This window comes from Poecilia latipinna, unplaced genomic scaffold (assembly GCF_001443285.1).
Source record: "Poecilia latipinna isolate Pla-1442-1.1 unplaced genomic scaffold, P_latipinna-1.0 Scaffold144, whole genome shotgun sequence".
Classification (NCBI taxonomy): domain Eukaryota; kingdom Metazoa; phylum Chordata; class Actinopteri; order Cyprinodontiformes; family Poeciliidae; genus Poecilia; species Poecilia latipinna.
In genome coordinates, this window is record NW_015112760.1 from 432,705 (window position 1) to 449,012 (window position 16,308).

The 16,308-nt window shown below is 42.3% G+C and overlaps 1 protein-coding gene across 1 annotated transcript in view; it reads left to right on the forward strand.

The window, feature by feature from the left end:
* Window positions 1-976: 976 nt before the first annotated feature.
* The window catches only part of srcap (Snf2-related CREBBP activator protein), a 46,911-nt gene continuing 31,579 nt past the window's right edge, over window positions 977-16,308 (forward strand). The window contains exons 1-7 of the mRNA XM_015029131.1: window positions 977-1,237; window positions 4,696-4,772; window positions 7,267-9,938; window positions 12,726-12,989; window positions 13,739-13,924; window positions 14,052-14,192; window positions 14,913-15,096. Coding sequence (XP_014884617.1) covers window positions 7,506-9,938; window positions 12,726-12,989; window positions 13,739-13,924; window positions 14,052-14,192; window positions 14,913-15,096 — 3,208 coding nt within the window. The 5' untranslated portion in view covers window positions 977-1,237; window positions 4,696-4,772; window positions 7,267-7,505. The remainder of the gene's footprint in view (window positions 1,238-4,695; window positions 4,773-7,266; window positions 9,939-12,725; window positions 12,990-13,738; window positions 13,925-14,051; window positions 14,193-14,912; window positions 15,097-16,308) is intronic.

Consider the following 16,308-nt stretch of genomic DNA (forward strand, 5'->3'; position numbering starts at 1 on the left):
CCAGTGCCTCAAAACCCCCTTCCCACTGCCACATCCAGGGCTGGGTCAGAAGGTGCATTTCTTGAAGAAAATCCCAGATTTAGTTTCTTGAGAAAAAGTATGTTACATAACCCAATAAAACTTTATCACAAAAAAGTCAGCCTTCTGAAAAGCCTGTGGCTCTACTTAGGTGTTAAGGAACTCTGACTTCATTCATTTACATTGTTGGTCTTATATAATCTTATAGGTACTATATAACTATTATTATTTTTTGCATTTCTTTCCATTCTACATACAATTTCCATGGTTCGATATAGAGCTGGATAAAGCCACCTTATTCTTCAATGAGCTTTTTGCCAAGGTGTCTGTGGCTTTCTGCTGGACTCTCAGTTTCTAAGTGCTAAAGTAAACTTTTATATTATTTGAATTAATTGATTTTTACATGTAGGGCATGTTACCCACATGTTTCCACTAATACTTTCATGTAAAAAGTAATTCCTAGAATTGAATGTTAAATCAACTTATTTAAGTTTATTTTCTGACAGTCTCACAAAAAAAAAAAAAGCCCTCAACCTTGGGGGTGGGGCCACTATTGTTGAAGCGCCCCAAACTCACGCACTTAACACGGACCTCCTTTGTGTTGAATACAGCCAGGCACTTCTCTGCATAATTGATAAACCTGTTCGGAAACTAAAACGACCAACAAAAGTACCGCTTTTTAAACATTTGCCTAAACTGGCTTCTCTTTGCAAAACTTTAGATGTCTGAGTGAAATATGACGCACTGTAAATTTCTAAATTTGAATCTGAATTCTTGAAACTTGTCTAAAAAACGTGTTAAAATTAATAAAATCGCATTACTTCATCAGGCATATGGGTAAAATTGTTTCAGGTGTGACGTACCTATCCTGCTACAAAGGCAAAATAATTCGCGCAGTTGTAAAGATTGGTGTTTCCAAATTTCAAGTGGCGCGCTTGACTCTATCTCGCGAGATTACGGAGTGTTGTGTACTTTGTCAGCAGCAGCGTTCCGCCACCATTTCGCTGCGTAAAGTCTCCTCCCCGCGACCGCTACATTCTGCGCCGAAACCCAGTCTCTCCCGCTCCGTATTTTAACTTCTTCCCACAGTCCTAGGTGTACCTCGTTGGGTACCGAGAGCCAGTTTGGACTGCCGGCATCACGGATTGAGTACGATTTTGCGCGGATGACGACTCCTTCAGCGAGAATTTAGTAAAAGAAAATCGGTCGGAAATTTCAGGTAGGTGGGAACTTAAGATGGCGGCCTTGAGAGGGAGGGGGGCAAGGAGGAAGTAATGGGGGGACATAAGGGGGTGCTGAAACTAACGGCAGGACGTTACCAGGGTACGTTTGACCTAGTGGCGTGTTTTAAAGGAAATGAACTCACAATTTGTTTGCATTGCACAACAGAATGCTTACATACAAAGTGATACTACGAATGAAGGCAAGTGTAACGCTGTGTAACAAAAGGAATTTCTATTTAAGTCATGATTTGGAGGGGAGGTGTTGTAAACCCCCTTGTATCCCCCCACATGTTCATTGCAAAATTTACATGAAACTTTATAATGGCGTTTTATACCTTTCTCTTTTTAGGTTTAAAGAAATATTTCTCAATATTTAAAATTAAGTAAGTAATAATTTTCTATAGAGGTTTGACCCCACGCAGTGACGTCACTTGCGATTCCCCCACTCCCTCCCCCTTCTGTTTTACGTGCACAAGCGGGTTTTAATGTGACTTTTTTGGTGTTTTTTGTGTTGTAATTTATCAGATGTGTTGGTTTCAACGGGCTGTCTCAGAACCGGAGCATTACATAACAAACAGCGAGAGGAAAGGGGCGCCTGCGCATTAAATGATCGCACCCTACTAACTCTTCAAGCTTTGCTAGTTAGCAGCTTGCTTTCCCTTTTTCGCGCAACACAACCCACTGTGTTTATTGTAGAGGCTAGCGTTAGCTAGCTAACCGGTAACGTTAGGCGTTCACTGTTATTTTTTTTATTTTTTATTTTTTTATGGTGAAAGCTGCTCCGATCACTCTCGGACGGGAAGCAAAAGTCCGATTTATGAATCACATGATCGGCGGAACCGGTGCTTGCAGACATACCCGCTGGTTAAACGCGTTACATTCTTATCAGGGTGGATCCGAGTACATGTGGCGACTAGAACTAGCCACAGCGAGGAAACGTTACCCAAATCAAAGATTGAATGACTAGAGGCCCAGCTGCGCGCGCTGGACCACCGGCTTTTTTTGCCCGTTGGAGAGAGCGCGTGCTGCAGGATTCCCAGTAGCTTCCTGTGGGCGACTGCAGCACGTTCAACTTGGAGCTGCTGCTCCGGTTTTTATTACTGCTGCAACATTACCCAGCGAAACACAGCCCTGTACACTGAACAGGAGCAAGGAGTTGTCCAGCTTAGCAGTGCTGTTGCTTCCCTACTGACTTGACATCTTACTCACCCTCCCTACACACACTTATACTTGTTTTGTTTTATCATTTCTCTCTCTAATAAAGCTGCATAGGCCCTCCCAGAAAGTTTTGTAAAGGATGACCAGATGTGAGACACTAATAGTCACAGGAATAGTTATGAAACACGTTTTCTTTTTCCTCTAAATCCCATTTTTCCCATTTGTGTTAACAAACAAAGATCAAATGAATCAGGATACATTTTTTAATACTAAATGAGGTTATACAGATCTTTAAGCTGTCAGTTATATATATATATATATATATATATATATATATATTTGGTAAAAGAAAAAGTAGCACGCATGTTTATTCTGTGAGTAAAGCTACAGTCCTTTATTTTTTAAAAATTACACTATATGATCAAAGATGTTGAGGTCACCAATCCATTATAATGACCCTGTGTTTCACACACTTTAACGGCTACAGGTGTATAAAATTCAGCTCCTGGGCATCCTAAAAGTTTCTGTAAACCTTTGTAAAATAACGAGTCACACTTAGGAAGTCAGTCACAGTACAGTGATAGAATGCCGGCTGTGCAATAAGTCCACTCAAAACATTTAAATTCCGGTAAGATATTCTTTAGTCAGCTTTTAGTAGCATATGGAAATAGAAGTGATTGGGAATGACGGCAACTCTTCCACAAAGCGATAAACCACGTAAAATCACAAAATGTGACATGGTGTGCAGAGGTTTCAAGTGTTCTCCAGGTCTGTAGCTACAGACCTTCAAACTTTGTGTGGTCTTCATATTGGTTCAAGAACAGTGGACATGGAGCGTCATCGCATAGGTTTCAATGTCAGAGCAGATACACTGAAGTCCTACATCACACTGTCAGATGCAGTTGTGGCATAAGGGACGCCACCAATGGACTCTGGAGTGATAAATCGTACCCCTCTGTCTGGCAATTCAGTGGACGAGTCTGGGTTTGGCAGTTGCTAGGATACAGATACTTGCATTGTGTCAAGTGCAAAGTTTGGTGCAGAGGGGACTGTCTTTTTTTTTTTTCTTTTTGAGTTGGACTCTGCTCTTTACTTCTCATGAAAGGAATGCTTAATGCTTTAACATACCAACACTTTTTGGTATGTTTTTTTTTTTCTTTTTCTGAGATGGAGAGATGCAAAAGTTACTCCAACAGAGAAACCCAGAGTTTGTGAACTGACTGCAGCAACATTCCCCATGTGCTTGGGTGGATGGACCTAAAAGTATGAGGACAATCAGCCGTATTACCTCCAGCTGCTCAGCTGAGTCCTGTCAGTTTTGATAAAGAATGTTGCAGAGAGTTTTCCCATGAAAGGTCTCTCCAGGTGTAGCAACTAACGGAGGAAGACCGTTTCAAGCTTAGAGGCATTCCTTTTCAGCATTCTCAATATTAATTTCTTCATGCCATTACTGTTTAACATTGTCACTGAGGCAAGTTCATTAATATAGTGCTCATGTACATCTTGCATACTATTTCAGTCATTACCTGAATTATATATTTTTTTACGTTCATGTCAGAAAGTGAAACTTGTATTTTGTATAGCTTCATTACAGATAGAGAGGAATATTTCAAGGCTTTATTTCTTCTACTTTTGATAATTGTTTACAGCCATAATTCAGTGTCTCAAATAATTACAGTATTACATATGCTCAACAAAAACTGGATATTTCAAACAAATGTCTGACGTCTGAAATGTGTGATCATTTCTGTGCACTGAATACTTGGTTGGGCTCCTTTTCCATGAGTTACTGCGTCAGTGTGGCACATCACTGATGCTCCTTTATAGATCTATGAGAGTGATTTATTTTAAATGTTAATTTATACTAATTAAAACAACTATGGCTTGCAGCTGAAGAAATCTAGAAGTCAGATTCTCAGAAAATTACCAAATTAGGTGAGGCCAATTAAAAAAAAAGATTTCCACAAATCATGGGAAAGACTGCTGACTTAACATTTTTTTCAGCAGGCAGTCATTAATGCTCTCAGAAAGGAGGACAATAGTGTGCAGTCCCTGTACTGTGAAGTCAAATTTTTCCCAGTTGGAAATGTGTCAAGAACAGCCCCTGAAGTTGTAATTCCAATACGCACCAGTATGAAAAATGTATCATTCCCCCTCCCCTCCATTCCCGTTTAATTAGAAACATGTCACAGAGCAAAAGTGGCGAGAGCAAAACATTGTTTCACAAGAGTCTTTAATTGTGAAACACAACTGATCATTTAATCTTTTTTTTTTTTTTCTTCCCCCACTTCCTCAGAACATGTGGAAGGGAGCCTAATTTCAGCATCCTGGAAGTAGAAAGCACAGAAGACCTGTGTCTCACACCACAGACAGGTAAGACGTCGTTTGCAAACACACCCGATCCGATCAATCAGTTTTTAATCTCACTTCTCACAGAAACGTCTCAAAACGTCCACAGAATCTAATATTGTCTGAGGGTGGCTACAGGTTTATGATGGAATGTTTTGTTTGTGTTCAAACTGCATAATGATGATACCAGGATGAATAACAGGATGTGAGTTTGTGTTGCTCAACACAGACTTAAGCTGCCTGCCTTGGAAAGAAACGGGGTGCGGACTGCAGGTAGAAATTGCAGGGTTATCACACAGTGGGACTTCTAGTTACTTAAACACATTCAGGCTTGTAAATGGCTAAAATGACTCGGACAGATAGTAAATATTAAAAAGACAGTGTAAAGTATGAATTGTGTAATGCCTTTTGAAGTAACTTAAGTACTAAATATGGTCATCTTGTGAGTAATGTCTGTTAGAGAACATTAGGGAGCAAACATCATCATGGAGATCAAGGAACGCGGCAGACGAGTCAGAGAAAGTTGTGGAGAAGTTTAAACCAGGGCTAGGTGATTAATTAGCATAGCCATTAGCCAAAGGATACTGTTCAGTCTTGAGCTTCTAAGTGTATAAATTGGCATCATAATCACAACATCAGCATGTGTGAATCTGTGATGTCGTGGTAACTTGAATTCAGTATTTTGTAGATCTTTACATTTCAAGTATTCACACACTGCATCGCAGTAACAGTCTGTTGGATGAACACTCGATTCCCCATCTGATGTTGATTTCATTGGCCAAGACGCTGAAACTCTTTCAGATTGACAGTGTCATCTTGCTAAAGAATAAGGAAAAAACTTGGGTTTATTTCAAAATGAACATTTAATGAAAATATTCATTAAAAATATCACAACATGGTTTAATTTTATTCTATTACTGTGCAACACTAGGTTAGTCATTATTTGAAAATGTAAAGAGCTTGGCATGACAAACATAGCCGCCCACACGACCTAAGCAGCCATTCAATGGGTGTATTAATCAGAAAAGCATACCGGAGGCTTAGTCTAACTCTGGAGGAGCTGCAGAGATTCACAACTCAAGTGGGAGAATCTGTTGACAAAGGAACTATATGTTGTGCACTCTACAAAACTCTGGCTTCTCTGGGCGAGTGGCGAAAAGAAATCAAGTCATATTAGGGACAAAAAGGTCCTTAAAAGTTTGGTTTGCTGTCTGCCACAAGCCTTGTATGGCTGCAGACATGTTGAAAAGTTTGGTCTGGTGAGATGAAACCAAAATTAACATGGCATCAGTCTTAAAGCACTGATTTCTCAGTGAAATGTCGTAGAGGCAGAATCAGTGGAGCTGGTCAGAGTTGATGCAAAGTCAGATGGAGCCAAATGCAGGAGTATCGTGGAAGAAAACCGGAGAGACACTACCAAACACTGTCTAGGAGATAACAACCCTAAACATAAAGCCAGAAATAAAATATGATGGCTCTGTGAAATCAGAATCTGATCAAGAATGCGATGTGAAAATTTGGGCTAATATCTGATATTAATATTCCTGTGTCGGCTGATAACTGATATTTACCAATATATCTTATAATTTCCCTTTCTTTTCAACACTATAAAACTCTCCACACCACACACATCGCCTCTCTGCTTTAGTTGACGCCTCCAAATCCTGTGCTGCATCACTGTAACTGTTGCATGGCCAAACACAAAAAGCAATAAGATGGAATTGAGAATTGGCACATTTTTGCATATTGGATTGATATGATATCTTTAAAAAATGACTTGCATTGGTTAAAACGGATATCCCTAAATCTAGAGTTCAAACATGCACTCCATCCAGTCTGGCTGAGCTTGCACTATTTTGCATAGAGATATGTGCTCTTAAATGAAATTACTACTAGAGAATGATCTTCAAAGATTTGCCACTGTAATTACATCAAAACATGGTTCTTCAAAATGTGGACTACAGGAGCTGAATACAATTTCACACCACACTTTGAATGTTTTTTTTTTTTTTGTTAAAAACAATCGGAAGCAACGTCATTCGCCACATTTGTGCACACAAACAAGGAATCTGACTTCAGTTCCACATTGCTCTCTTCATAGTTATTAATAAAATATAACTATGAAGAGAGTTGTATAATTATTTTACTGTATAATAGTATACAGTAAAATTTTGTAGCCATTCTTTTCCCTTCACTTCACAATTCTACTCTCTGTGTTGTCAATATCATTAAATCCCAATAAGCTAAATTTATTCTTGTGGTTGTTGATGTGAGAAGGGTGTATGAATACTTTTACAAGGCATTGCATATGAGCATTTCACTACCAGCCTTCTGCAAAACTCTGTGGCATTTGAGGATGTGATGGAATCATCAGAGTCTGGTCTCCTTGAGCAAGCACACACCCAAGACCATGCATGATAGTGGGGCCTTAGGCACCAGAGTTGGGGTGGGAGGGAATCACTGATCTCCATCATTCAGATAAATTTTTCTGACGTCTCAATGTCTCTACTCTCCATAGGGGCAGTGTGTGGTCGGAGCAGCTCAGAGGAAGGAAGATCTGGAGAGGAGGCGGAGCGGCAGCTCGCCTCCCCGGCTGTGGATGTGCTGGGTGCCAACCCCCAGGCTGCACAGAATGTGGCTGGGGAGTCGCCACGGCATGCCCCGCAGCCGGTCGCAGCTGCCCACCGCCCGGTCCCTTCGTTCACAAATCCGTCCGCAGTGCCGTTGTCAGACTGCAGCAACACCACGTACCCCGGCATGGAGAGCGCCCCCACGAACACTTTGCCTGGGACTCTCCCAAGCAGCAACGTTAAGGCCATCATTTCACAGGAGGTCCTTTCTGAGGAGACCGCGTCTGGGACACAAAGACTTCCCACTCCCACTCATCCTCCTCTCACATCACAGATTGACAGCACAGTGGAAGAGCATCAATACGGGTCACAAACTATTAAAGAGAAAAGCCTCACAAATAGTCAGGAATACCAGATCCAGCCACCTCAACAAGGTCCTAGGGCTGTGGTTGTTACGGAGTTCAAACCAGAGACTGGAACAAATGTGGAAATTACCGGAGAAAATATTCTCCTGCAACCCCAATCGCAAATCTGTTTCACAGTCGCTTCCTCTTCTGGTTCCCAGTCAAGTATTGGATTTAAAGTCCAGGAGCTGCCGGTTCACACAGTTCAGCACAGCCACAAAACTCTGTCAGGGGTTGCAGAGTCAGTGGGAAGTGGACAGGACTCAAAATCTCAACTCCAAACTGAACGAACTGACCTATTGGAAACAAAACCTAAAGCCGTCGGAGAGATTTCACACGATGCAGTGGAGACGAGGAAAACAAACTCTCTGGAATCAGTTGAGACATTTCTCCACTCGGAAACACAACCTCATCTTTTGTCAAAGGCCGGACAGTCTGCACCTGGAAGAGAAATCTCAGTGTCCTCCTGTGGCGCCCCGGAAGCGGCTCCACAGAACACGGGGGACGAACCGACCGACGCCACCGGCAACATGCTGCCAGAGTTCTCCTCTTTGAAGGAGAGTTCCTCGACTCCCCCTGCAGGGCCATCGCTGCCTGACACAAGTCTAGTGGTCTCGCTGCAGGCGGGAACGCCTCATACCTCAGATCAAGTCTCCTCAACCGAGACGTCACTGATCGCCGAGATTCTGCGCTCCGGCGAGGCTCAAGAAATTGTGGTGGTCAGGGACAGTGGCGACTGGTCCAACGTGCACCTGAATCAGAATTACCTCCTGCAGCGGGAAGACGGCACCGTCTGCCAGGCCGCCATCGTCAACCAGCTTTCAGCGGGGGAACCGAAGCTGTACGAAGATGACGTCCAGGCTGGGGTGGAGCTCCACTCCCAGCCGGTGGAGGTGTACGAGTTCTGCAGTCTGGTGGAGGAGGTCGCCGAGGAAACTATCTGCGTTGGAGGCAGCGGGCAGATACCTCACTCGCCAGGCTACGAGGTGAACCTGTTCAACGCGCTACTGGAAAATGCAGAAGAGGACCTCGAGCCCTCTATTCACGCAGTTGCGCAAGCTGACACCATCATCATCTCCCAGGAGGCGCTGGCATCGCCTAGTGATGATGCTCATAACCCGGTGGGACAGCATTTAGTGCTAAAATCTAACCAAACTGTAGAAGTGGCACACGGAAGCGAGGTCTGCTTAGTTCAAGTAGCTGCTGTTACGTCTGACTCGTTCGCCATCGAGGAGGCCGACGTCACTACTCAAACTGGGACGCATTGTTCACAGACCAGTTCGGCAGACTTGGGTTTAACACAGATGAGCGGCTCCGCAGCGGTTCAGACAGTTTCGCCGCAACAGGAAGCGTTTTTATCGTCTGTAGGTCCAAGCGGGCGGCCGGAAATGTCCTCTGCCGTTTCGGTGCGCGTTTCCAGCACTACAAGTCAGACCCCAGGATTCGCCGTCGTTAATGCGGTCAAGCCTGAGTTCTGCGTTTCTTCTCAAGAAGGAACTAGAATGAGTCTGTCTCTGACTCCATCTGTTCAGAACGTTGTAGTGTCCACAGAAACCACTTACTCCTCTGCTGTTATAAATCCAAAGCTGCTCCTTTTTAAGCCAGGAGAGACTCCTCTCCTGAAGCACCCACCCTCCCTTCAGGCAAAGGTGTCCCAGCAGCAGAATGTGGACGGTGCCCACATCACTCTGTCTGGCACAGTGTCTAAGGAGTGCCTTCCCCAACCTGTTTTAGCTGCCGATTCTCCGTTTGTGTCTACAGCTCTTAGCGTTCACAAAGATCAGACGCCGTGCTCTGCGAAGAAAACATCAACGGCAACAACTCCTGTCAAAGCTCAGCAGACTTCATCGGTCCGCCCTACAGCTTCAACCAGCAAATCAGAGGCCTTAACTTTTACCGAAGCGTCAACAAAAGAGGCAGATGCCCCTCCGCAGGATGTCTCGGCACCCCAACCCGTCATACCTCAAACCTTTGTCATGCTTTCAGCTGCTGAAGAGAGGGACGAAACCGAGACGGCATCCACCAACCCCAACGACTCCAACAGCTACCCCGACGACGCAGAAGATGAGAGCGAGGATATGGACCAAGATCAGGACGAACAAGCAAGTGACATCCAAGAGGGCGAGTTGGGCCGGGTCAGCAGCGCTGAAGAAGACAGCGATGATGAAGCAGACCCCGACAGGAGTGAGATGACGACTCCCAGCTCTTCACACAAGGTACTTCAAACAAAAATCATACCATTACGTGTGCGTGATCAAACTATGGCTGGGTAGTGCAGTCATTTGCAAAAGTAAAATACACTCTTTTAATTTTAAAGTTGCACATATCTGGACATATTAAAAAAAAATCATCTGTCCCGAATCGGGTTCTAAAACTTCTTAAAACTAATATCAGGTGTACAAAACCACACAATTTCCATTTCATGTTGTAGTTATTTAATAAGCAAAAATAGAACAAAAATAGAAAATGCACCCTTTCGATATCCATAACATTTAAAGTAAGTCGCTGCCAAATGCTGCTAAAAGAAGCTGGATTGTTAGCACATTGCTAATGTGTTCAATGGGTTTGTAACAGTGTTGTTGACAAGCTATAGTCGCGGCCAATAAATTAGAATACGTACTCTGATGACACTCGTTTGTCAGATTAACAATACGTTTTGAAAATAACCTTTTAGTAGATATTAAACATAGTATTAGTTAAGCTCACATTTTATATATTTTTTTATTGTTCAGTTGTAATATTCTATTATTAAATTCCTATAAGCAAAATACGTCAGCAGAAAACATAATTAACAGAAATACAGTCTTAAAAACGCGAAACTGAGCTTTGTGTCTCATAATGAATTGAGTTACTGACATAGACTTTTTAATAATATTATAATTTACTAAATAATGCATGTACAGGTCAAGTTCCAGCAAATTCACCACAAGGTCAAACTGTTCAGAGCTCAGAAAAATAACAAAAGAATCCCGCATGAGCATGTAGCGACGGCAGACAATCACTTGCACTGAGTCAACTTTACAGCAATCCCTCATACTCAGCATGCGTGTGGCAACAGCGGAGAGGAAAATCTCCACTTTAACAGGAAGAAAACTGCAACAGAAACTGGATCACTGTTCGGCAAAAGGGTGGAGGGATGATGCTTTGGGCAGCCATAACATCATGCTGCCAAACTGTTAGCAGGACAATGATTCCAACCACAGCAACAGATCTACAACATGACAGCTGAAAAAGAAAAGTGGCGACCCCTCATTGATTGAAATGCTGTGGTGCGACCCCAAGAGCTGGGAGAATATCTGCAAATCTCAGTGGGCTAAAGCTAGCTATTAAATCATAGGGTGCACTTAGTTTTTCTACACAACGCTTTTTCAGTTTGGCTTCATTTTAAAGAAATTACTGAACTGTCTGTCGTTCTTTTTGTACACTTGATTAGGTTTAAGATGAGTATCAGTAAATTATCTTTTAATGCAAAATTTCACATCAGTTACGTTCATTAAAGCATCTTTTCAGTCGAAGCTGGTTTCAGTTTGTTTTCGGCTGATGTTCAACGTTCTCCGGTTTTACCTGGAGGGATAAAAATGTTCTGTTTTTATCTAATAGCAAAGCTTTGGTGTGTAACATTGTGATCATGTTTACTGGCATGTTTTCCACTGTCTTCCTCCTGCATGTAGCCCATCAACGCAACTCATTAGCATAGTGTTGGTTTTATGTAGCTCCTTTTAAGTTGGCCACATGCTCAAGCCATGTGTGTTTTCCAGCATGAAGAGAGCAGGACTGACACACAGGCACTGTTCCTTAAGGTAAGCGGTGGTTGTCAGACACCCACATAGGCTCATGCTCACAGGACATTCAGTTTGGGTCACTGTTAACACAAATGGGCATCTCTAGTTTTAGTTTATTTATTTTTTTGCATGAGGATGACCACAAAATATCTATGATTGACAGTATAATGGTGTTTTCTAGTAAATTAGATTATTTTGATGAGATCAGATCATTTCAGTAAATCAGTTCATGTAGTTAAACCTATAGTGTATAAGGTAAATACATACAGACTGTGTTTCGATGAGACTGAATGTTATATAATGGCCCATGTGATCTGCAGGAAGACTACTGACTTGACTGTTGTTATTGATGTTCATGTCCGGAGCCTTCAGAGTGCTGCATACAAAAACAATATTAATGGATGCTTTCTTTTAACATGTTTGATGATGGGACTTTGTAAACAGCCATCTTTTCAGACTCTAATGTTTGGCGAGGTCTCCTTTTGCTTGAGTTATTGTATTAATGCAGTGTAACATGGAGGTGATCAGCCTGTGGCACTGCTGTTGTGTCAGATATTTTTTACTGATGGTCTTCAGCTCATCTGTGTTGGTGGGTCTGATCTTGACAATACCTCACTGTTCCTCTTCGTAGTTCAGGTCAGGTGAGTTTGCTGGCCAGTCAAACATATCATGGTCATCAAAGCAAGTTTTGGTATATGTGGCAGTTTGGAAAGATACCAAGTCCTGCAGGAAAATGAAGCTCATCAGTCGAGGGAAACGTGAAGCGCTCTAAAATTTCCCGTGATTGCTCTTCTATGCTGCTTTTGCACCTTTCCCCACTGCACTTTTTCCTTCCACTTAACTTCTTGGTGATATGTTTGGATACTACAATCTGAGTGGCTAACTCTTTTACCACTGGCCTTCTTTGGCTTATTCTGTAGGTGTAGAGTATACGTAGTAGCTGGAAAACTGTCAAGTCAGCAGTCTTCTTTTAGTTGAAAGATTTTGTGTTTTCATTAGCTATAAGCCATATTTATCAAAATGAAATGAAATATATATATATATATATATATATATATATATTACAAATTACTGAAAAAAATAAATCATCTACACAAGTAATTAATAAATCACAGAAATAAAAGCATTTATGCTTTGATTTAGCGTGTTCATCTCTGCTTTTGCATTCATCACTTTTTCACATTAAAGTAAAACTCTCCTCAACCGTCTCTCGGCCCTCAGGTGCGCCAGTGGATCTCAGATAGAGTCGCGGTCAATTCGTCTCCCTCCTCACCGTCCGCCTCCACTTCCTTCCACTGCCCCTCATCCGCTCCTGATTGGACGACACCTCAACGGGAGAAGAGCTCGCCTCTCAGGGGTCCTCACGGCAAGTTTGTTTCTCCTTCCTCTGTGGGCTACAGTTCCTCCTCTTCGCCACCAGACCAGACCACGCCCCATCGCTCCCGTGGAGATCGGCACGCTGACATGGCAGAGCTGGCAAAACATGTGAGTAAGATGTATAGGAACACAATTTGGCTTTATCTCACCAAAAGTGAACATGATTTGGCACTAAACATTCCATTTGCATCTTTAAACTAGTAAAAGTATTTGCAGATTAAAGGAATTTTTTCCACCTTTTTTTTTTTTTTTGATGCCTTAGCTGTGGTATTTCTGACAGGAACATGGTCGAGTTTTGTTCTTGACCCAAAAACGTTGTGACAAAATAACCAGGAAGTTGATCACTGAAAAAGGGGAAACTAAAAGGAAATAAATACCCAGAACAATGGAGCTGGCTGTGGTTAAAGCCTGGAAAAACCATTATGAAAGAAGAAACGTGCAGAATATATCTTTACAGTTATGCAGTTGTTACAAGTTTTGTTACAAACAATACTGCACTCTAAATTGTGTAAATGGGGGTGAGAGGGACTAAAATACTGACCTCTTGTTTCAAAATCATTGTCATCAAAGCCAAATGCTCTTTGAGTTTAAGGGGGGGAAATCCCCGTGTCACTCACCTTGAAGTTTGAAGGGGGGGGATAATGAAACCCCACGCTGTTGAAAGCTAATATTATGAAATCAAACCAAGTTGAATTTGCAGCTGAAAAGCCCAAAAAATGCACATGAATGGCCATAATTGTGGCCTTTCAATTCATTTAAACTGTCTAGACAACTAAATTTTAAATCCTTTTGCCTGGGAATAATTTCCAGGAAAGCGTAATTTCAACCACTGACTAAAATGTGTTTGTGCGCTGTAGGAAGCAGACATTGAACATCGAACCCAGGCTCTCAAGAAAGAAGGTTTCTGGTCAACGAAGCGTCTCTCCCGTCTGCCGGAGCCGCAGCGGACCAAAGTTCACTGGGATTACCTCTGTGAGGAGATGCAGTGGCTCTCTGCTGACTTCGCTCAGGAGAGACGGTGGAAGAGAGGTGTGGCCAGAAAGGTAAGCATCGGTCCAAGACAGAACTACAATTTTGGAACGATAACGTTTTAGTACGATAAATGAACAGGGACGCATCTCTGACGTACACGTTAAACATTTTAGACACGTTCTGCTGATGTATCGCTAGGTGGTGCGAATGGTGATGCGACATCATGAGGAGCTGAGGCAAAAGGAGGAGAAAGCCAAGCGAGACGAGCACGCCAAAATCAGAAGAGTGGCCGCGTCCATCGCCAAGGAAGTCCGGGCGTTCTGGAGCAACGTTGAGAAGGTCAAAAACATCCCTGCTGCATTTCAAATTTAAACATCAGCTCAGTTAGTCAGAAGCATAGCCGTCATGACTGATTCAGTGGCAACATTTAATTTAGCATATTGACACCTTCCTGAAATAATCACCCAAATAATTTTTTGCCCAAAAATCATCACTCCTTTACTGTCAAAAGATGTTCTAGGCAAAATATGACAATATGCTATGAGAATGTGTACATCTTTATACATTTCTTGGCTCTGTTCTTCTCATATCTGATATATTTTTAATTTTAAAACAAAAGTTCTCTCAAGATACTTTACTGCCAGCCATTTTGCTCAGTTCAGTTCAGCAGTGATCAAACTCTGGGGGAAAAAAAAAAAACTGCCTACGGTCTGGGTCGATCCGACATAAATTATTCCAGATAAACCAAATACAGATCAGAACCACTAAGTGCAGTTAATCCAGACTAATTATAATCCAGTTACAGCTGTTATATTGTTCAAATCTTTAGTCATTATATTGAGTATATTTAATACAAAAATAATTTTGTGATTTGTTTACTAACAAGCTGCATACAGACAATTTTACAGTAATTGTTTTGTTCTGTTGTCTTGCCACTTACTAGTTTTCCGATCCAGTTCTTAGTTGAGCCTTTCTGTAAAAGATGAAACATCATTTTTATCTTTTTATTTGAAAGAAAATCATTTTAAATCTGACGGAGGTTGATTTTTGTGCTTAAAGGTGGTACAGTTCAAACAGCAGTCGAGACTGGAGGAAAAGCGCAAGAAGGCTTTGGACCTTCAGCTCGACTTCATCGTTGGCCAGACTGAGAAATACTCTGACCTCCTCAGCAAGTCGCTGGCGAGGCCGGTGGACACCGACGTATCGCCGCAGAAATCTCTGCCACCTCCTGTCGACGAAGACGGTAGACTGTCCCTTTGTCAACACGGGCAAAGAGCGCTTTTAGAGCCGACTCATTGGATCAGACAGGGGTGTTGTCATAGCAACACGCCATTGGCAGGTTATTCAGGGACACAAAAAGTGTTTCATAGAAACAAAAAGCTGTTCACACTGCCAAGGTCGCTGCAACTTTGAGTTATGTAGTAATGTGACTAATGCTGAGTGGCCGCCATCAGACCTGATTCGGGCTCGTCGGACCTGCCCGACTTCTTCTTCTTCTTCTTCTCCTCCGGGTTATCAATGGCATCTGATTGCAGAACATCGGAGAGTATACGTTTTCACTGCAGCAAGTTAATGGCTTCCTAAAAGCATTCTCTGTCTTTAAAACACAAGGCAAAAATGAAGCGCTTTATGGATGCTTTTCCGTAAAGAACACCCAGAACGGGTGATTTAGAGTGCATCAGTGCTGGATCTGTTGCAGTTCTGTTCAGATCTACTGAGGCGTGATGCTTCTCCCCGGTGAACTTCTTTACGTTGTTGAGGCTGCTGCGCTGGTCAAACCACAAACGGTGAAACAAGCAAGGAAGTGCATTTCATTTGCGTTAAAACAACTTCTCTGAATGTTACACATATTTGTGTACCATATTTGTCCATTTGAATCTTACAGACCCTTTCAATACATTAATATTACAGAAAAGCCCATTTATTTCAGGAACTTTATCACCATGTGAAGCACTTAATTGCACACAGACAGATGTTTGAGAGCCTTATTTCTGTTTATGATGATTTTCTGCTTACAGTTAATGAAAACATAACATCTTAAATTAGAATACCACATCAGACCAATAAAAAAACATTTTTAATACAGAAATGTGGGCATACCTGCTTACAGGTGTGTTGATTCTCTAAAGGCTTCCTGACAAATAAGCCTCATTGGAACACACAGTTTATGGCAGTGGTTCCCAAATTTTTTCTCCTGGGCCCCCCCAGTGGTTTCCAAACTATTTCTGGCCCCCCTATGGCTTTCAAATAGCTGTTTGGTTGACCGATGTGTGTGAGCGAAGGGAGTGGGAGGTGGATTCTTAGAGACTCCCTGTTATACTCAGCCCCTGCTCCAGACGAACAAGGGGGGAGGAATCAACTTTTTGGGGGGCAAAATGAATCGTAGCTGAACATAGACAACACCACCAGTAGCCTACAAGCTACTTGTTAAGCTTGTTAAGCTTAAGGTGCTGTA